The sequence below is a fragment of the Babylonia areolata genome, chromosome 3 (assembly GCF_041734735.1).
Source record: "Babylonia areolata isolate BAREFJ2019XMU chromosome 3, ASM4173473v1, whole genome shotgun sequence".
Lineage (NCBI taxonomy): Eukaryota > Metazoa > Mollusca > Gastropoda > Neogastropoda > Buccinidae > Babylonia > Babylonia areolata.
The window spans coordinates 60,871,386-60,894,433 of NC_134878.1; the positions used below are offsets into that span (position 1 = coordinate 60,871,386).

General features: G+C 43.1%; 1 protein-coding gene across 2 annotated transcripts in view; it reads left to right on the forward strand.

Moving 5' to 3' along the window:
* The window catches only part of LOC143280171 (phosphatidylinositol 3-kinase regulatory subunit alpha-like), a 182,659-nt gene extending 169,118 nt beyond the window's left edge, over positions 1 to 13,541 (forward strand). For both annotated transcript variants that reach the window (XM_076584764.1, XM_076584765.1), the window contains exons 16-22: positions 1,486 to 1,601; positions 2,603 to 2,789; positions 3,164 to 3,347; positions 4,632 to 4,873; positions 5,766 to 6,008; positions 6,340 to 6,516; positions 6,891 to 13,541. In XM_076584764.1, the coding sequence (XP_076440879.1) occupies positions 1,486 to 1,601; positions 2,603 to 2,789; positions 3,164 to 3,347; positions 4,632 to 4,873; positions 5,766 to 6,008; positions 6,340 to 6,516; positions 6,891 to 7,128 (1,387 nt within the window). In that variant the 3' untranslated portion in view covers positions 7,129 to 13,541. The remainder of the gene's footprint in view (positions 1 to 1,485; positions 1,602 to 2,602; positions 2,790 to 3,163; positions 3,348 to 4,631; positions 4,874 to 5,765; positions 6,009 to 6,339; positions 6,517 to 6,890) is intronic.
* Positions 13,542 to 23,048: the final 9,507 nt, after the last annotated feature.

Consider the following 23,048-nt stretch of genomic DNA (forward strand, 5'->3'; position numbering starts at 1 on the left):
GCCCCCTCTCTCCTCTTGCCCTCCCTCCCCTCTTTCCCCACAGCCCTTCTCCCCCTCCCCCTCTCCTTCCCTTTCCTACCTTCCTCGCCCCTCCTCTCTAGAGGCCTGTCAAAATTATTTGAAGACTGTGTCTGCCACTGCTTGAGAGTGTGAAGACATTTCTGCTGCCTCAGTGTCTGCTGAAGCAGACTGATGACCTCTCTCTCTCTTGACTGCAGGACCTGATCTGTATCAGCCTCTTTACTTGACCCGTAACGTTACAGATCTTCTCTTTCCGTAATTTAGTAGGATCGCATCGTTTTTAATTCCATACAGATCTTTGTTTTATTTTGCTCCTTTTTTTTTCCTTTTCTTTGATAGGCTTTAAAGGTTTGATCAGCATGTTGGGTTATGCAGTGGTCAGACATCTGTCTACACCCTTCTTTTTTTTCTCTCTCTCTCCAGCAGATGTGCTGTAGCATAGATCTGACTTGCATACTTTGACACCCCTTTGAAACTGAAAGTGTTCTTATTTTAGTACAGAGACACTCCTTTGACACTGAAAGTGTTCTTATTTCAGTACAGATCTCGTCTGTTCTGGATTCTGTACAGATCTTGTCTGTTCTTTATTGAGTACATTTGTTGTGTTTCTATCTGCAAGTGTATTTGTTTTACTACCAGAGAGGATTTTCCTACATTTTGTCAGGGACAACATTTTCAGGATGTGGGTTCTTTTTATGTGTGCTAAATGCTTGCTGGATACGGGGCTGCAGTTTTTCATCTTGTCCTGATGATGAGACCCACCACTCAAGATCCAGTAGAGGAGGAGGAAAAATCACCTCCATATTTGGAATTTGTCTATTGACATGCACTTCCTTGCCGGGGGCATTGCTATCAGGCCACCACTGCACTCAGTACCTGTCCAACACTGATCTTCTCTTCACAGACCCCACCCCACCCCAACACACACTTGACATTCATTAAGCATGTTGCCCTCCTCCCATGCTGCCGGCAAATGTTCGTCAACATTAATGGCGTCAACCAGGAAGCAATGCCCTGGTTTTATCACTGTCGTCGGACCTCTTAAAGGACATGAGAGCAAGCTTGTGAAAAAGAACCTGCCACCTCAGCTTTGGGCCACACTCATCTCTTTGTTGAAAAGGGGCTTTTGTGGAGCAGACCCCCCTCTACTCCTCCCCTTTTTTCCTTTTTGTTTTGTAATTCTAGATGTAAGAACAAGCTTCATTTCATTGTTGAGATTTATGACCTTTCATGTTTCTGTGGAAGATGATGGCCATCACATTTGTGTGAGGCTGTTCAGCTGTTGTCTCCATGACATTTTTAGTTCTGTGTTTCAAGTCTGATGTACACTTGACACAGGAGCAAGGTTGTGACATTGCATTACATGTCAGTATCATGCCCACACATGCTCATGTGTGCACACACAATCGTCCAAAACACCAGGCTGCACATTGACATTATCATTGATTGTACATGTTTGTGCAGTGAGATCATTGAGAACACCAAGCTGCACATTGACATCATTGAGGAACTGCTGAGGAACGGAAACTGGGGGGAGCAGATACCTCCCATCCCTTCCCCCAATCCAGTCTTACCACCACGTGAGTACCAACAGCTGTTTTTCCCCTTTTTTTTTTCTCTCCCTGCTGTGAACTGGTTTTGATAAACTTTAATTGTTCAGCAGTGCATATGAATTATCAAGACAAGCAAAGACGAAAAGAGCAACTACAACCTTAAAGCTTATATTGTGTTCTTCATTTTGAATGTGACAGTTGATGAACCATATTATCATTAACAACTTTTTGCCTCCTCCTCCCTGCTGTGAAATGAGTTGCTGTCGATTTATTGTGATTAAAAAAAATATTAAAAAAATCTGAGTTCACAGCCCTTGAGGAACAACAGAGCTATTGTACACATGCTGGAGAGAGAAAAGGAAGGAGGTCAGGAAAGACAAGGGGGTAAAGAATAGAAATAGAACAAAAGGAAAGAAAATTTCATGTAACCATGGAAATGAGATAAGCAGTTAGCATGCTTTTACACCCAGCCATGGGTCAATAAAATGTTAAGGCATTGAAAAAGAAATATATCTGGGAGAGAGAAAAAAAAATACATGGACACAAGAAGAACATCAGACTTGGCACACACTCAGAAAGAGGGACGGAGAGGGTGGAAGGGAGTGTGCGAGTCTGAACTGCCAGCATAGTTAACAGCAGTGAGACCCTGTGTTCTCTGGATCCACATCTTTTTCTTACAGGCATGTTTGTGTGAGTCTCAGTGTGCTGTGTGTCTTACTGACATGTTATTGTAGAGCACTTTGAGAGGTTGAACCTACACCTGTTGACCCACCTGGGACATCAGGCTGCCAACAAGTTTCTCCAGTCCTATGCCAGTCACTAAAGGTGTGGCCTGTTCTCTTCATATCTACCTCCAGGTTGCAGTGCCCTCTTTTTTTTTTCTCTCTCCCTTGTGGGTCCCAAGTAGGAAGCTTGCCATGTAGTGCTGGATGCAGTCTTGCAGAGCCTGTGTTGAGAGGCTTGAAAGCATTACATGAACGTAGTATCGTTGTTACAGTTGTCAACAGCAGTGACACTGTGTGTTACAGGCCCTCCCCGCGGCCCCATGGAGGCCATAGCGTCCCCCATGTCGGCGGAGGAGCGGCTGAAGGAGGCGGAGTGGTACTGGGGGGAGATCACCAGGGAGGAGGTCAACGAGAAGCTCAAGGACATGCCAGACGGAACCTTCCTGGTGCGCGACGCCACCACACCAGGGGACTACACTCTCACCCTCCGGTAAGTTGTCACCTTGGTTCTGTTCCCCAATGTTTGAAATTGACGCCCTTTTTTTTTTTTTGTTGGACTGAGAAAATGCGTGCTTTGTTCTACACGTGAGGTAGTACAAGGAAGATTAACAAAAAGTATGTGTACTCGAACCAAACAGTGTGTTTACCTTCGAGATGCATGAACATTCTAGATGGTTCCAGAAGAAATTCAGATGTTGCCTTACAAACCTTACACTTAAGATGCCGTCTGCAGTCTTTGGTTTTTGTTCTTTCAATGTATTTTTATACCTTCCCTGTTTGAAACAGTCATGGTTGCTGAAACTTAACAAGTCAGTGCTTGCATGTGGTTTATATTTAATATGTGTGTGTGTGTGTGTGATGCAGGAAGGGTGGCAGCAACAAGCTGATCAAGATCCTGCAGAAGGACAACAAGTTTGGCTTTGTGGAGCCGCTGGAGTTCAGCTCGGTGGTGGACCTTATCCAGCACTACCAGAACACCTCCCTCGCCATGTATAACCGCACCCTGGACACCCGACTCATGTACCCTGTCAGCCGCTCCATGGGCATGGTTAGTGCCAACAGGCAGCCTAGGGGCAGAGCGCTGCATGCCTCAGCACACACATTGATCCAGACACACCTCTCTCTCTCCCTCTGCCATGTCACATCTCAGGACACACACATACACCTCCCTCTCTCTCTCGGCCAGAGAATGTCTGAACATCCTCATGCCTCCCTCTCTCTCTGCCAGAGAATGTCTGAACATCCTCATGCTCCCTCTCTCTCTGCCAGTGAATGTCCTGAAACATCCTCAATGGCCTCCCGTCTCCTCTCTCTCCTGCCAGAGAATGTCTACATCCTCACGCTCCCTCTCTCCTCTGCCAGAGAAATGTCTGACATCCTCACTCCTCCCTCTCTCTCTGCCAGAGAATGGTCTGAAACATCCTCATAGCCTCCCTCTCTCTCTGCCTGAGAATGTCTGACAATCTACCAACTCCTCCCTCTCTCTCTGCCAGAGAATGTCTGAACATCCTCATGCCTCCCTCTCTCTCTGCCAGAGAATGTCTGAACATCCTCATGCCTCCCTCTCTCTCTGCCAGAGAATGTCTGAACATCCTCACTGCCTCCCTCTCTCTCTGCCAGAGAATGTCTGAACATCCTCATGCCTCCCTCTCTCTCAGACACACATACACCTCCCTCTCTCTCTCTGCCAGAGAATGTCTGAACATCCTCACACCTCCCTCTCTCTCCCCTCTCTTCCTCTGCCACATAATGTCTTGAGACACCTTTAAGGCCTTCAGAGCTTACCAAGAGATTATCAGGCCTTGAGATCCTTCCAAGAGCCTATGAGGTCTTGAGAGCCTACCAAGAGCCTATCAAGCTTTAAGAGCCTATCAAGAGATTTTCAAGCTTTGAGATCCTCCCAAGTCTATTAGGCTCTCAGAGCCTACCTAGAGCCTATCAGCCCTTGCGAGCCTACCAAGAGTGTATCAGGCTCTGAGCCCACCAAATGCAAGAATGAAAGAGATGAGGGAGGGAAAAACTACATTTTCACTGGAAGCTGAAAATTGTTTATGAATCAGTGTGATTACGTTTTCTTTCTCCCCACCCCCCCACCCCACCTGTTAAGATGGTTCTTTACATGCAGTACAATTAACATTCAACATGAGACAGGAAGAAAAAACCATGGACATTTAACCTACAGTGAAGTCAGAACCACGAATAATGACTCCAACAGTGACTATGGTGCATACAGTATATGATATATATACATTATTGTCATAACCAGCAAACGGACTCATAGTTAAACATTCTCAAAAACGAGCGATGTTGCAAGGTCTTTGTGTTTTATCAGGACAACGAACACACAGAAGACGTGTCTGAGGAGATCAAGAACCTGGTGAGCGTGAACCGGCAGTACCTGGAGAAACGTGCAGAGTACGACCACCTGTACGCGGAGCACACCCGCTTCAGCACAGAGATGCAGCTGAAGCACCAGGCCCTGGATGCCTTCAAGGAAACGCTGTCCGTCTTCCAGGAGCAGATGGACCTGCACCGCCGCTCCCAGGCTGAGGCCTCTTCCCATGAACTCACCAAGTAAGCTTCTGCACTCTGTGTGTGTGTGTCATGTACTTTAATATCTTTTTACTTTGAGTGATGTTAGATGTGTCATGTGTGTGTGATGTGTGATCGGTCTTGTGCCGTTGTGTATCACCTCACCTCACCTTCACCTGTTGTCCTGTCTGGGACGTAAGCTGTCATCAAGTGTTCTCCAGCTGTCCTGGTCCTGTGCCAGTTGCTCTAGCTGTCCCCAGGTGTGGCCTGTCCTCTTTGTATCAGCCTCCGGGTCATGATGGCGTAATCATGCCTAGTGATGTTTTATGTGTTTGTGAGTTGCACATTATGTATATGATATTATGTCATTGTTTTGGGAAGGGGGTGAGTACATTTGTCAGTTGAGGGTTGAACCTTGGTATCTTTGAGACAGCAAATTGCTGCGTGTGCATTGCATATCTCTGTGTGTGTGTGTTCATCTGCATGCGTATGTGAGGAGTGTATGCATAGGTTTGCTGAGCAAATCCCATTTATGTTCTTGTTTCAGTAATAGCTTTCTGTGTATCTTTCACTTTTATTATGTTTCAGAGTATTCACAAATTTATTTGTTTTATTTATTTTCTTTCATTTTGTGTTGAATTATTAACACAGAGCTAGTGCAGGCTAATATTTCAGACCTGTGTCATTTCTAGAGCAGAAAATCAACCCGCATTAGGAATTATGCTGTGGCCTCATTAAAAAAAAAAAAATTAAAAGAGACAAATATCACATTTATCATGAAATGAAATAATACATATTTAGAACATCTCAGGGACCTGTTGGATGAACATGCGGTGCATCCTTTCCGTTTTCTAAGCATTAGGGACACGCAATTTTTTTATATTACCAGAAGTTATGAGTATTGACCACGTGCCTCTCTATGGTGCATGTGCAGACTCCACGAGAACTTTGAGCTGCTCAAGTCGCGCTACCTGAAGATCCAGGAGAACAAGAGCGCCCTGGAGGTGGACCTGAATCGCAAGGCCCACCGGAACCGAACCCTCATCTCCGAGATGAACGCCATGAAGCCAGAGATCAAGCGACTGCTGCGGCAGCGAGACCAGCTAAAGAAATGGCTGCTGGACCATGGCAAGACACACGACTTTCTGGACAACGTGTTGGAGAGGAAAGAAGACAGGTTAGCGCTGCATTACTCTTTGTCACTATACATTTCTCTGTGTGAAGTACATTTGTTTGTTAGTGCATTTGTTTTACTATCACTGTATCAGTGATTCTTTTTCTTTTCTTTTTCTTCTTGATAGACTTTTGACAGGGACAACCTGTTTTGTTACTACTGGTTCTTTTACATGCACTAAGTGCATGCTATACACAGAACTCAATTTATCATCCCATTATGTCACTGGTGTCAATACATGTGGTGACAGCTCTGTACAGTGGTTATATGTGACAACATTGTTTTTCTGTCATGTCACTGATAATCATTACATGTGGTGTCTGTGTGATGACAGCTCTGCTGAGTCGTTCTACGTGACGGAGAATGAATACTCGGCACCCCACATGGAGGAGGCTCACTGGTACATCAACTGCGCCCGGCAGAAGGCCGTGGACATGCTGGAGGCACGCACAGATGGCACCTTCCTCATCCGACCCAAACCTGAGGAGTCCTGTCACGTCCTGTCCATCGTGTGAGTGCTCTTCTGTTTGCCTCAGGTCCATTATTGCAGTGTAGTTTGTTGTATTACATTTTTGACCCAACAGATCTCTCTGTGTTTGAAATTCTGGATGCAGTGTAGCATCACACTTCTTTTATTCTTCCTGTCTGGAAGTGCATTTGTTCCATCATGAAAATGGATTTTTCTTCAGAACGGTTTTGTTGTCTTGGGTTCAGACATGACTCTTAAGGTCTAGTAGAGAGAGGGAGTCAAAATCCTGGTCTAAATATAAAAGGGTATCTGATGTCTTCTCTGTTGGCATCCTACATGGAAAATTGGTGGGGTAGTGGCTAGCAGTTTTTGTTTTCGTTAAGAATCTGTCAGTGACGCTCTGCTGTATGTTCCAGGTTCCGGGGCCAGGTGGGCCACTGCCGCATCCTGCGCAAGGAGACGGGGTTCGGGTTCGCTGACCCATACTTCATCTTCCCCACCCTCAAGGACCTGGTGATGCACTACCACCGCACCTCGCTGGCTGAGCACAACAACGACCTTGATGTCTGCCTCCTCTACCCCGTGAGGGCCCCCGCCCCTCCACCCCCACTCCCCAGCCACAGTGACATTTACCTGCGTATGCAGCAGCAGTAGCCCAGGTGTGTGGGGTAGTGGCTGTCACGGCTGCTGCTTCTTCTGGCGGTGAAGACACGTTTTGTGGATTGTGCAGACTCCACGTGGTCTTCATCAGGTCTGTGTGTGTGGCACTGGTGACATGGTGCATCTGTGGACTGCTGTTCTTGTGGGGAGATAACTTACCTCTGGTCTGGTGTGTGTAAAGACACAGACCTGCTACATAAGGAGGGTGAGACAGCCTTGGAAACTGAAAAAGTGCAGTTTTACCCCCTAAAAATTCATCACGCCACCACTTTTGGAGTTCTAGCCAAGGAATGTCCTGACCTGGGGGAGATTCACAGCTTCTGTCAGCACTGTTCTTCTGATTTTCCATTGTCCAATTTCCCTCACACATGGATGGATTTTGTTTGTATGTTTTTGTGGTGAGAGCCCGAGTAGGAGTGTTTATGGTGCAGAACAAAGAAAAGGGAGAACAGTTAAGTCAGTGCGAGGACAAGTGCAGAGAGGTGTCAGATGCAGATTATGACCTGCCTAACACAACCTGCTGCTTCCCAAGACAGCATCTGTATGGCATCATCATCATTGACAGACAGCACTCTCCTCCTAGCCAGCGTTGGTCCATGGACCCAACAAGTTAAAGCTTCTGGAACATGGCACGATACAGCGCTCACCTCCTAGCCAGTGTTGGTCCACGGATCCAACAAGTTACAGCTTGTGAAACATGGCAGCCTGATTGGACGTGTCCTTCTCTGTTGTCTCCAGTGGGAACAGACCCCAGCCAGGGCACTGTGGACTGGTCGCTGTCCCTTAGACAGGGCTTTTGTCAGTGCTAAGGCACAGCACACCACCAAGAGGTTTCAGACGCAAACTTCACACATTCATTATTCATACCCAATGTCTTTCCAGCTAGAAAAAAAAAAAACAACAACAGGCACCAACAAAGGTGGTGTTTTTGATGTGAACAGATTTGTTTTGTTTTCACTTTACAACAAAAAGAAAGATTCTCTTTGTGGTTTTTGATGAAAATGTGATAAGGATAAACTTTGTGTTTGTCCTGTCACAGTCCATATGACATAGAGATTACTGTTTGAACATTATGGTGTAGTCTGCATGGAACATTATGGTGTATTCTGTATGCTATGTGACTAAGAAGTAAGAAGTGTGCAAGAAAACATTCATCCTTTTTTTTCATAGGATTAAGAATTGTGAATATACGAAAGAGATAAGCATTTTCTAGTATTGTACAAAAATGTATGTGTGTGCATAAGGAATGAATTATCAGCTGATCTACATCACACGTGAAGTTAAAGGAACGACAGTTTCAGTAGTCCCAGTTCATTCTGCCCTCACTCGTTACCGCTTTTTCATTGCCATGGTAATTCACCAGAATGTATCGGGGGATGGAACATCCAGAGGAGTTCCCCAATCCCCCAGTTCTTTGGCACTTTGAAGAGTGGGGTTTGTACAGTTGGATAGAAGGAAAGAAGAAGAGCAGAAAAAAGAATGACGGAATGAGTGGTGCATCATACATATGTCCATGCTCTCTGTTAATTGAAAGAAAAGACCAGAAAGGACATTGTCCCATGGGGGCGTTTTTTCAGGTCCATATGGAAATTGTCATCACTGTTTTCCTGAATGTGGCTTGCTCTAATGCCTTGTCACCTACGACCATAAAACAGATTTACCCCTCTCCCACCCAAGAATGTTCTGCAGTGCTGAAGATTAAAGGTAAAGGTGTCTTTTCAGACAACAGTTGGTGCTTTGTTTGTTTTTTGCTTTATCATTGATAGTGTAAAAGTTTTTTGTGTGAATGTAAACCTGATCACTTTGTAAAATCATTCCTTCATGCCTCGATTGCAGTTTTCATTGACAACGGGATTTTTATGAAGAATAGTGTTCATTACACTGTTACATGCTTGTTTCTTTGCAAATAAAATAATTATAGCCATTGAAATGTGTATGGGTGTGTAGAAATGATACCATCATCATGGTAACTAAAGCCTTTTTATTGAGATCACTTAAACTTGTACCTAACCCCCGTCAGTCCATAGGTAGGTCTAGATCTGATATCCCATCATCATATCGCAGTCACAGTGAAGTTGCTTCAAATTCAGAAATTTGTTTGACACTGATGACACCAGGTGAACTACCCAATGGAAAGCATTGTCTTTAAACAGACCGAATCATTAATTCATGTGAGTCACACTTTGAATTTTGAAATCTGACATTTTCAGTGGTACTTAAATGGTTTCATATTGGCTACTTCCTGTACCAGAGGGCTTGAATGTTGTTAGACTGAAATGCGATTTAAAGATTTACAGAGGGAAAAAAAAAAGAAATATAGAAGAATGCATTTACATAAAAATCTCAGTCAATCTTTATAAAAGGAAATGAGTATTGATATAATGGACTTGTAGCAAGTTTCACAATGGCTTCACTGACTGATTTGAACAAATGGCTGAGATATAGACCCCACCCTGCTGCTTTGTTATTTGTTGTGATTTTTTACTTTGTGCAATTTTGTTTAATCAAACATGGAAGACCAAAGATGCCAGAATGGTTCAAGAAGACAGAATAGTGGTCAGTATAGAAATTGTCAGAGATAGTTGTGTGCAGACAGCTTGGTGCGTGGTGAAAAGCAGGACCAGTGTGTTGTGTCCTGATGCCCACTTTTCCACCGCACGTTGCAAGTGAAGCGTGTTCAGCATTCCACCATGAACCATGAACAGTGAAGTTTCGGTACATGTCGAAATTACACCACCATAATGCTGTGCAATCAGGTGAACAGTTCTATACTTAGTTAGGCCCTTCATTCCCTGTGGAGCACAGGCCATCAACCATGTTTCTCCACCAAACTCAACCGTGGGCTGTCCTTTCTGCATCCCTCATGCTGGACCCCAGCCACTTTAGCTTGTGAACAATTGTATGCAGCACCCCACTGGCTCTTCACAGAGTTGAATGGGATGAAGTAGATTGCAGTACAGTGAATTCCCCACACACATCAGCATCAGCACTAGTCAGCAAATATATCCATGTTCTATTTGTTTGTTTTTCTCTCTTTTTCTTTTTTTTTTTAACTCCCATCTTCTACATTCATCTTCATGTTGCTGTCTTAGTCTTGTTGAGTTGAAATGCCTTGATACCTATGACCTGTGACATCGTTCATTGGGCCTTTGATAACATGGAACCTGTGACACACCTTTCAGTTTGTTGTTGACCTGTATCTGTGATTGATGCTTGTTGGCCACAGCCCCAAGGCTGGCTGGTTGGTTTTTAGGCTCACATGTGTAAACAGAGTGGTTGGTTTTTTGTGTGGGTTTTTTTTCGATGGTAAACTTAAATTCATTTTGACTAGAAATACTTTGTCTGTCATTGCCAAATTTGGATTTAACCTAGGAAAAACAAAATCATTCTTTCCAGTCATGCCAATTTCGAGATTGCTTAAATTCTGGTTTTGTGAGGGGTATTGCACAAGTATTTGTAGTTTTTGTTATAATTTGTTGGAGCTTGAAAGTTGTAATGAAGACCAGGAAAGTTTGAAACTTTGATAGATACATTATCATGGTTAAACAATAAAGTGCCAATCAATATGGGATGCTTTAGATGGAAATGATCCATTACCAGGTTTGACAAAGTCTCTTATCAAATTGTGAACAAGAACTTGTGATTTGGATCGATATATCCATGTAAGTACTGGTAATGACCCCCCCCCATCCCTCCCCCTCTTCTTCCCACCTTTCTGGTTTTGTTCTGGTTTTGAAATCAGCAGGAATCACATGTGAGCCTCTTGTTTTGTCTTGTATTTCAAATGGCCTACTTCTGACTGCCTTTCTGACTGCCTCCATTGCAGTCAGTCCTGTTTTTCTCGCATGGCCTTTGGGGGCAGACCTGGTCAGTGGGTATGACCTGTGGGTCTTAAATTAACTACAATCACTTGTTTCTCTTTCTTTTTTTCTTTTTTTTTTTTCCTTGTAAAATTTTAATGCTATACATTGAAATTTTGGGGGGTAAAGGAAAGTAAATCTACAGCTGTTCTGTCATTGTCTGTCTGTTTTTCTGTCAGTATGTACATGTGGTGTGTGAAAGGCATCAGGGTACTGTGTTCTGTGAGCTGAAGGAACATTTTGTGTTCCAGTTTTTCTTCATGAGCTGGCTTCATGAGAATGGCAGAAAGACTAAATTTATGTATGTGAAGACTCTGATGCTCCATGTCTCGGTTCAGTGATAAAAATGTGCGCAACTGCTGTCCCAACTATCTGGGCTAGAATTTGATTTTAGTGCAGAGTGTTATGCCCATGTTACATCCCCTCTCTCTCAGCCATGAGAGCTTTTGGATAGTCTGCGATGGGATTGTCCCCAAAAGCGATCTAGCCCCTGAAAGAGAAATAGCAGAACTTGATTGGTGTTGGTGTTGCCATAAGGTCCTTTCACGTCAGCTGCCACTGACAGGCGGGAATTGTCCCCTGCGAGCTGATCAGGAATCAAACCCCAGGTCTGCTGGCTGTCCACAGCACCACCACACACATGCTGGTATGCTGACCATTATTCTTATGGCCACCATACTCACCTGTGATTGGGGAAAGCAGGGTGGGTGTGGACGGGTGGTGAAATGATCAAAGTACATCAACCTACAACAGCAGATTCATCAGTCTTTTGGTGCTTTTTATTTTGTGGTAGAGAATGAAGTTCATCCATCGTGTGGTATTTCAGCAGTTTATAGTTTTGTGATATTATGGGAGAAATTCATCAGCTGTTGTGTAGTATTTTTCAGTTTATTTTTTTACAGAGTGAGAGAAACCCATTTTTGTATGGTATCAGTTGTTGGATCACTTTTTTTTTCTTTTCTTTTTTTTAATAAGAGTAAACTTTTCAAGTTTTTGTTCATTCATTTTTTTGTTTTTTTCTACAATTTCAGCTGGTATGAAACATGTTATTGTATTTGAGAAAGTTTTTTTTTCTTTTCTTCTCTTTCTTTGTGTGTGTGTGTGTATTTTCTGTTGTGTTTCTTCTGTGGTGCAAAAGAGATAATCATGTGTCTGACTGTTTTTCATTTGTTGATATTTTACATTATGAGAAAAATTCATCCATGGTATTTGCCAGATGTCTGAGTTCATTGAGGGGGCAACACATGGGATGGGAAGGGGATGCCAGGGGCAGCAGGGATTTCCCAAGTCTCATGCTCTGACAGTCATGGTTTTCAATCCTGTTCTTGAAAGATGTACAGATCCTGTGGATGTGACATGCTTGACAAGATGATGATGTGTGATGAAATGGTGAAAAGGTAACTGACCAAATAATGTTTGTGATTTGTCATGCTGATGACGTTTAGATATATATATATATATATATATATATATGTGTGTGTGTGTGTAAATTGTGAAATGACATGGTCTGCTGTCCTGTGGAGTAGCGACTGTACATTGACGTTCATTACATTTGTTGGGGATGCTTACTGCAGATATGCATGCCATTCCGATTTTTTGTTGTTGTTTTTTGGTTAATATTATCCAGGGGAACTCAGTTGCTGTTACTAGGTTACACACGACTAGATCCTTTTATTGGAGTGAGTTTCATGAAACAAATGACTGCAGAACAAAGCATTCACACACACTCTCACACACACACACACACACACACACACACAAATAAATTATTGTGCTACATATGTCCTCTTGTCTCGGCCAGGGATCACAATAAGGCCTGCTTCATGTGGTGACTGAACAGATATTTCAGGTGTCAGTATTCACAACATACATGGGTGTAACGGATAGAAATAGTGGTATGGATGTTAGATGAAATGATCTAGGTGTGTTTGAAGTGAACATGTCAGGACTTTTTTTTTTCATTTGCTTTTTATCATCCTCTCCCCACCCTCTCTTCAAAAGGATAATCACTTCCATACAGAACTTTGTGTATGATGTGTGTGTGTGTGTGTAAGCATACAAGTACTGAATCATCAGTCATTGTACATAAGATCTTTGCTGAAATGAGAGTTCTTTAAAACTGCAGTCTGAATTGCCCACCTGTAAACCAAACCCCGTAAAATGGAACAGTTCCAAGCATCAGGCAGTGACATAAATAGCCCCCCCAACCACAACCTTTCCTCCCCCCACCTCCACTTCTTTGTCGCAGAAACTTCTTTCTTGCCAGTGTTTTCCCCGCCCTGTTTTCCCATTTCCCCCCATCTTTATATCCTTAAAATTGAAAGATTTCTTGTATCATTTTTCATGTCTGTGAATGAATGTTCGGGTTGTGTACATAGCGGGTGTGGATACAGCATTATTTTGAAACTTTGGAGAATGTTTTTGGAGGCAAGAAAGACAAAGTGACTGTCACAAGCTTGTATATACCTACTAGTCAAAGGACTGGAAACAACTTTTTGTTTGTTTGTTGTTGTTAGGTTGTTGTTGTTGTTGTTTTTTTTTGGGGGGGGGGGGGGGGGCGGGGGTTCGCTGTTTATTTTGTTGTTGTTTTTGGGGGGAAATGGGTGAGGCAGGGTTGGGTGGGCTTGACTGTGTTGTTCACTTTTCAATGAGGGAGAAGCTGATGATATGAAACGGTGCAAAATGCAGAGATACTAACTATTGAGGTGTGAAATTATGTAGAGTATGTGATCGGAAGGACATGTTTGATGAGTGTCGGTTGCATCATACAATTGAAGCGTTCTGCATGTGTATATGTATGTACACTCGAATTAAGTATCAATGTGTTGTGTAGAATGCTCTGTGTTTGTGTGTACTTGGTGAGTATCAGTGTGTTGCCCATGTGTATGTGTGTACTTGTTGAGTACCGGTTGAATATGTGTTGCTGTTCAGCAGAGTGTCATGTGCATGTGTGTACTTGTTGGTTGAGCATCAGTGTTTGTTGTACGTACTAGTTGAGTGCATGTGTCATGATGATTGTGTCATGACGACTCAAAGGTGAAATGACAACAACCTAACGACCATGTCAGGGATCCTTTATTACCAGACTCTTTGTCAGGTGTTGCACTTTCACCTGCTTGACTTTGGTCTCTTTGATGCCAAATGATGATAATAAACCCAAATCAAACTTGCTGTCGATTTACTTCTGTTTCTTCCGTGCGTGTTTCAGATTGCATGCGCAAGTGTGTGTGTTACTGTGTGCATTCCTCTCCTTCACACACACACACACACACACACACACACACACACACACACATCTGTTGATCTGGAATGAAATTAATAACACTGGCAAACAACGAAACATGAACATCACAGGCACGATTTATAAGCATGAATTAAAATGATAATAGCGTCTGATCACAATAAACACACACCATACTGTGAAAGATATTAAAAAGAAGGAAAGAAGAAGAAAAAAAGAAAAAAAAAGCACCTGAAAAATGGTGCAAGCGTCAAGAGTTTATTGACCAATCAATGCAGCCATTGATGTCAAAGAACACTGGTGGAACTACCATGAACATTTTGAGAATGAATGATAATGTCTGGTTGCCATTAGCTGTTTCCACTTGTTCTGTTCTGACGGCAAGATCAGAGCGCTGTCATACGAATCTTGCATGATGCAGTCAAGTTATAGTCACTTTCTTTACTGAGAATCTCTTCTGATTAACCTTATAGTTCTCTGCAGATTATGATAGTCACATTCTTGGCTAGGAATATTTGCTGAATAACTTTATACTTCTCTGCAGTTTCTAACTTTTTTTATGGCTTCAACCCCTCGCCCCACACCATTTTTTTCTAACTCTAAATTTGCTCATTCTTCTCTCTCTTCCGAAGTTATTTCTTTCAAAACTTTCTCTCTCTGTCTCTGTCTTTCCCTCTCTCTCTCTCTCTTTCCCTCCCTCTCTCTTTCCTGTACACACAAAGTGCACTCTCCTCTCATTCTCTCTCACCTCTCTCTGCCTATATTGCACATGCGTGGAAGCACATGAAAGAACCAAGGGTGTTCATGCAAAGCCCTGAAAATGATTATGAAAGAAAAACAGAGGCAAAAAACTCTCTCTTGCCTTCCCAGTTACTGAAGAATCTCTCTCTCTCTCTCTCTCTCTCTATATATATATATATATATAGATGTATGTATATATATATATGTGTGTGTATGTATATATATGTATATGTGTGTGCCATTTGTGTATATACTGGATCGTTACATGGCGACATTAATCGATGTAATTTTGGTACTAATGCCATTCTTGCGTTTGTGTGAGAACAGTGGGAATGGGTGGTTGAGAGGGATGACAAGGGAAGAGAAGGTAGTCCTTGTTGCTGAGTGTCATAATACAGTATTCCAGGGCTCCCACACAGTCATGCAAGTCTGGAAAGAGTCTTGGGAACATTAAGAAGACCATTTCTAGGGCTGGAAAAGTTTTAGAAATATAAATCTTACCCATGTTAGGTCTGGAAAAGTCTTGGAAGTTTTTTTGGTGTTTTTTTTTTATGACACCATTAAGACATTTACAGTAATGAAGAAGATTTTGCTTGCACAAAATAAAGTAAAATGAATAGAAGAAGAAACAAAATCGGTTGAAGTGATAAATATTAAACACATAACAAGATATACATAATATATTTTAATGCAATTGTTCCATCACCCCATACTCCCCCTCTGTCAATGTAGCAGTTTTGTTGTTAATGTGTTCATGCATTCTTGTATGTTTGTGTGTGACTTTGTTTCAGGGGTCTAGAAAAATGGTAACGCAGGATGTTTGGGGGGAAAAAAAAGGATGGAATTTTGTTCACTTAGACATGTGAGAACTTGACTTACTTGACTTATTCCTCTTGATTCCGTGGGGAACATAGGGCCGCAACAACACTCCTCCAACGCACCCGGCTCTGGCTGGTCCTCTTCAGTTCGGCCCACGTCATTCCGGCCGCCCTTGTCTCTGCCTCAATGCTTCTCCGCCAGTTCTGCTTCGGACGGCCAACTTTCCTTTTCCCCTGAGGGTTCCAATCAAGAGCCTGTCTTGTGATGTTTGTTGCAGGCTTGCGTAGTGTATGGCCTATCCATCCCCATTTCCGTTTCTTGATTTCCGTCTCCAGTGGGGCCTGTTTTGTTATGTTCCAAAGTTCTTCATTGGAGACAACCTCTGGCCATCTGATGTTCAGGATGTTTCTTAGACATCTGTTGGTGAATGTCTGAAGCTTGTGGGTGCTGGTCTTTGTCACTCTCCACGTCTCTGAGCCATAGAGTAGAACCGACTTCACGTTGGTGTTAAAAATCCGGATCTTGTTGCGGATTGAGAGGGCTGTCGATCTCCAGATTGGTCGAAGGGTGTTGAAGGCGTGTCTTGCTTTGTTGATACGGCTCTTGATGTCTTCGTCCGTCCCCCCGTCTTTGCTGACAACACTGCCTAAGTAGACAAACTTGTCAACCTCCTTGATGTTCTCTTGGTGACATGTGAGAAACCTGGTTTAAAAAAAACAAAAAAAAACCTGGTTTAAAAAAAAAAAAAAAAAAAAATCCAATCCGATGAAACCAACCCCAGATGAGTGCACTGCAGTGTGTGATTCAGTGAAGAAGATATAGGCCAGACGGAAATCCTATCAGACAGATCAGACAGGATTTGTCAAAGCACAATTACTCCATGGACACTGTACATATTTTATGAGTTTTCATAAGTTAACTCACTCCATACGAACGGCGAAAGAGACGACGTTAACAGCGTTTCACCCCAATTACCACCATCAAAATATTGCAGGTGGAAGGCTCTTATACTGAAGAGGTTTTTGTTGACAAAGAATACAACAATTCTGACGACGGAAGCTAAAGGTTGGGTCATTCAGACACCCACTGGACATCCGAGGGGTCTGTGTAGAGGAGAAGAGAGGACTGGCCGTACTGAGTGAGTTAATGCTTATACATTCTACCACCACACCCTCTCTCTCCATCTATCTGTATGTTTCTTTTCCCCTCTTTCACACACTCTGTCTCACTCTGTCACATATTGTCTGTCTGCCTCTGCCTCTGTCTCTGTCTCTGTCTCTCTATCGTTTAACACTGTCAGTATTTGTAATTGCTTCGTTTTTGTTTTTTAGGTTGGTTTGGTTGTTGTTGTTGTTTTTTGGGCTTTTTTTAGACCGTGGCTTTCTCTCTCTCTCTCTCTCTCTCTCTCTTCGGTATTAGATGCATTCGTTACTGGTTAAAGTTATTAAAAATGAATAATACTCGACTGCCAAGTAAATCGTACAATATGCTATATGATTTAGACTTAAGAGGCAAAACAAATTGGGTATCGAATGTACGAATGTGTTTACGTGAACTTGTTTTTGGGTATGTATGGGAATATCAAGGAGTAGGGGATGAAATTAGATTTGTGCAAATTCTTCGTCAACGATTGATAGACTGTAGGTGGCAGGAGTGGGAAAACCATATTCAAACGAGTGAAAGATTTGAAATTTATCGAAATTTTACCTCTGATCATACAGTAAAGCGATACCTTTTGTTTGATTTTAACAGACACAAAAAATTACATTGACCAGATTTAGATTTGGAATCTCTGAAGTAAACACACACAGATATCTTACAAAGCAACATGTCATTCTGAACAATTGTGCCCATTGTGCAAAGAATCAGGAAAGGATGAAGTTCACTTTGTTTTAAAATGCCCTGTGTTGACTGACTTACGAATCCAATTTATTCCCCCAAAAATATTATATAAATCCATGCTTGTTTCGGTTATGTTTATTAATGGCATCTAACGATGAAAACATCATACATAGTTTTGCTATGTATCTTTATAAAGCACTGCAATTAAGAGAGACACTCATTTCTTAGATTCACTGATAGTTTGTTGTGAATGACGTTGTATTGTTTATATTACCAATTGCAATGACACATGTAAAACTGTTATTACCCCCTATTCATATGGGGCTATGTTTCAGTTTTCAGTAGCTCAAGGAGGCGTCACTGCGTTCGGACAAATCCATATACACTACACCACATCTGCCAAGCAGATGCCTGACCAGCAGCGTAACCCAACGCGCTTAGTCAGGCCTTGAGAAGAAAAAAAAAAGGTGAATAAATAATAGATAAGCTTACATAAATAAATAAATAAATAATTATATGGGGCTATGGCCTTAATTGAATAAACCATCTTGAATCTCTCTCTTCGGTAGTCTGTCTACACGTATCTCTCTTGTCTGTGACACATCCCACCTCTACCGTCCTTTCTAGAGCTGCGATTACTCGTTGGTCTGATGTGCTTATGTTGCAGCGAATCAGTGGAACGTTATTGAAACATCATTCATCATTACCGCAGCTGCTTTGATACCGTCTGTCCCCCTCCTCCAGCCACTCCCACTCCCCTCCACACACAAAATTCGCACTCACGCATGCACGCACGCAGCACACATTTATTCACGTACACATTTGCATGCGTACGCTCGTGCGCGCGCGCTCGACCACACACATATACACACACTGACGCACACTTACACCTTCACAGACACACACACGCGCATGCGCACTTTGTGTTCCTACATATTCACGATGCGCTATATTCTCATAGATATCATAGGCTAAGAACGAACATTTTTTTTTTTTTAATGATAATGATATAATGATAATAATTAATGAAAAATAAAAATACGAGAGAAAAAAACGATGAAAAAAGAGAAGGAAAGAAAGAACGAAAACTATTAGTATGGCTTTGTCAGATTCTCGCCAACGCAGCCTCGTGCCCCAGTAGCCCAGTGAACCCCGCAATACCGGGGGGGGAAAGAGAGAGAGAGAAAAAAAAAGCTTCCCCAGACAATACCGGTGTCGTTCCAAACTAATGATAGTCCCACCAGATCCATGCCAGGGAGGTTTCTGAGGTGTTAATGAAGGGGAAGGGATCGTGCTTTGGGAGGCATGTATTCCCGAATTTCGTCTCTGGAGGAAGAGCATTGTTTTTGTTCATTTTTTAGCAGTATCATTTTAGGCCGCACTGGCAGTGGCCACATTTTTAGTGGCAAAGTGATTGGCGTCACGGACTTATATGGCTTTATTTTTTTTTATTTCATGCTATTATTGTTATTATTACACGTCCCAACACTCCTCTTATATCACATATTAACATAAGTTTACCGTTGGGCCAACAGCAAAATGAGAGCTGTATTATCTACATGGTTTCTCTGTTGCAATGGGAAATCATTTACAGCTTATAGTCTTTGTGAAGGGCTATAACTATCAAACTAGGAGGCAAATTTGGCAAATTTGCGCTTGCTCTTAGTGCCGCAGCCTTGGGGGAATTAGTTAGCTGGCCTGTGGGAACCATCCCAACTCCGACTGTCCTGAAACCGTGGGACGTAGACTAAAAAAAAAAATCTTGGTAAAAGTCGACTTACTTGGGATAAAAGAGGCGACGTATCGAGCCACAAGCTCTTCTTCAGGCAAATCCTGAAACCCTCTTGGCCGCGAGAGTGGGGATGTAACTTTGGCAAGACACCTCCACTATTATCAAATTCTACCCCAGATAGTCGGGACAGCAGTTACCTCCTGTGCTGTTCTGCTGGTCATAGTTGAACACGACTATCATACATTGTTATTATCAATAGTAGTAGTATTGTTGTTATTATTGTCATTAGTCGTCAAATTCATTTTTAATGCACACACACACACAAGACAAAATGCATACAATAAGGAGGTCAACAAGGTAATTCATTTAGCAGGTGTAACGTAAGTTTTCAATACACACGTACAATTTTGGCAACAGAACATAATCACACTGACTTACCAGTCACGGCCTTTGAGTCCGCCATGGGCTGAAATGAAAAGACATGGACCACGTGGGATGAGTACCGTTCAGTTCATACAGACTCGTGTTTTTGCGAGCGTAACTCGATTCATTGTCCTGACCAATACTGCAGGTGTACGTCTCTCTCAGGCCTGGTCGACACCGGTAACTTTTTTTATGAGGAGGCGTAGCCGGCGTAAAGTTCTCCCGTGTCACGTAGCCTCACACCTAAATGGATCGTCACAGCAGCAAAAAGCAGCATTCTCATCCATCATTGTCTGAATTAAAGATGTATCCCGGCTAACTTAAGCGGCTCTTAAAATCATATGCCCTACTCTTGTGATGACCTGTTTCGGATTCCCCTCTGCTTCGGGTTAATCTTTCCGATGAGACTTCTTCTTCTTTTGCGTTCACTCGTATGCACACGAGTGGACTTTTTACGTGTATGACCGTTTTTACCCCGCCATGTAGGCAGCCATACTCCGTTTTCGGGGGTGTGCATGCTGGGCATGTTCTTGTTTCCATAACCCACCGAACGCTGACATGGATTACAGGATCTTTAACGTGCGTATTTGATCTTCTGCTTGCATATGCACACAAAGGGGGTTCAGGCACTAGCAGGTCTGCACATATGTTGACCTGGGAGATCGTAAAAATCTCCACCCTTTACCCACCAGGCGCCGTCACCGTGATTCGAACCCGGGACCCTCAGATTGACAGTCCAACGCTTTAACCACTCGGCTATTGCGCCCGTCTTTCCGATGAGACGAAAAACCGTGGTCCCGTGTGTAGCATGCAGTTATACAGCGCACGTAAAAGAACACATTGCAACAAAAGTGTTATCCCTGGCTAAATTCTGTAGAAAAGTTAACTTTGACAGTAAAACAAAAAGGTGGTGCTGTACAGTGTATGGTGACGTGCTTGTCCAGGGTAGAGCAGCTCGAAAAACTCTCAGAGACGTCTGCTGTGGTTACAATACAATACAATACAATACAATACAATGTACTGCAGTACAGCACAGCCACAGTACGATACGATATATGCAATGCAATAGGATACGATATGCACGATACGATACGATTCAATGCGATACTTCCATGCCTGTCGTGAGTTGATGTCAAAGTGTTAACTCACTCAGTACGGCCAGTCCTCTCTTCTCCTCTACACAGACCCCTCAGATGTCCAGTGGGCGTCTGAATGACCCAACCTTTAGCTTCCGTCTTCAGAATTGTGGTATTCTTTGTCAACATTCACGTCTTCAGTATAAGAGTATTCCGCTTGCAATATTTTGATGATGGTAATTGGGGTGAAACGCTGTTAACGTCGTCTCTTTCGCCGTTCGTATGGAAAGAGTTAACGTCGTCTCTTTCGCCGTTCGTATGGAGAGAGTTAACCAATGTCAGCATATTCCTGGGCTGTGGGAGTGTCGATCGATCGTTGGAGGGACGTGGTGGCAGTCAACACTTCATACCACAAGGGAATACGATTCCCTCTCAGTCAGCCTGGCCCCGCGATAAAACAATTATTGTCCTCTGCGGAGAGGAGGGAAGGGGTTTCAGTACAGGTGGTGTCCTGAGTATGTATGTTGAATCGATCGGTCCAGGCACCACTGATCACCAGAGAAGTGAACTGGGGGTGGGGATGAAGTGAGGGTGGATTCTGGAAGATGCGGGTGAACGATTTGCGTTCACACGTAATGTAAAATGTACAACATCATGTGCTCCAGCACAGTGATATTCCGAAGTAGCTGGGCGTCCGGATCCTCGATGGCTACGAAGCTCGGTGTTTTGCGGAGTTCCCGACGAAAATGTCATTGAATGACATCGGTAATCGTTACATACGATGATTTTGGTGAGAGTTCATAATAATAATAATAATGGATACTTATATAGGACACTATCCAGAAATCTGCTCTAGTTGCTTTACATAAAATACTTTTGTTAACATAAAACATTACATCAATGTTACATACTGTCACGGCTCGTCGTATTCATTTGTGCGTGTGTTCGTGTGTTCCTCTCCCTTTCCCTCCTCTCCCTTTCCTTCCTCTCCCTTTCTCCCTCCTTCTCTCTCCCCCTTTGTGCTCTGTCGTTCTCTTGTGTGCTCAGTTCTGTTCCGAACTGAAGCACGTGAATCTGTTTGTGATGAGTGTTTGACATGTCCTTTGTCATTCTCGCTCTGAACTCTTGAGATGAGTTCGGAGTTAACCTCGTTGTAAAGGGAGAGTTTTGCTTTGCCTTTGGTGCCGAGCTTTGGAAGGAGAAGGGTCGCCGTTCCAGCAAGCGAGCTGTTGGGTGCCCTCTTAGACAGTCGTGGGGTTCGGTTCTGGTGTGACCCCCTTCTGCCTCTGTGTGGATCTGTGTTTCTTGTTCTCTCCTGGGCCAGTGGTGAGCCTGATTCCTGCCTGGTGACAGGTGAGGGGGGAGTTGTATAGTTAGTTTGTCCTCGTGGTGTTAGTGTCGTAACTTGTGACATTTGGTTGTATTTTGGGGATTGTTTTAACGGAAATCTTTTAAATCCAATATTCTTTTATTTCTAGATATTTTGGGGGGAATTGATAAGGTTGTTAAGTGTGTTATTTTGACATGTATTCGGCTCGATTTATTGTTTCAAATATACCTTCTTTACAATGGAAACTGTCTAAATTTCCCAAAACATTTTTGTGTCATGTTGGAAATGTAGTACGATGATTTGTAATATTACCTCATTGAGTTTTGTTTCTGCAGTTCGAAACTAGCATTATAAATAACGACAAACTGTCATTTAGGGTAAACGTGTCTTGCGAATTATATGCAGGTTTAACTCCTTAATTATGAGAAACAATAATGGGCGGTTCCTGTACTTTTTGTCATTGGTAGTTGTGTGGAAGCGACTGCATCAATATCCACTTACTCGCCTACTTGCGTAATGTGTATTGCTTAAGGAAAGGGAGGGGGAGGGGTACTCCTTCATAACGAGTTAGAGCATTGTCTACAGAGACATGGGAGTCTGGTTACAGATTTGATCCCTTGACTTTTTCCTGTGGGTTCCCCCTGTCTGCTACCCCGACGGAACTCCAGGGTTCGCCTCTACAGTCATTCCCCTTCAGCCCTGTCCGTTCCAAATTCCCTCACTTCCACTCCTTCCCCCCCACCTCATATTTCCAACGTCCTCACCCACAGTCCCTCCTCCCGTTTTGTGTTGTCGGGGTGTTAGTTAGTCTGGGAAGGTGCGGGGGGTTCATGGGCAACCCCTTATGGGT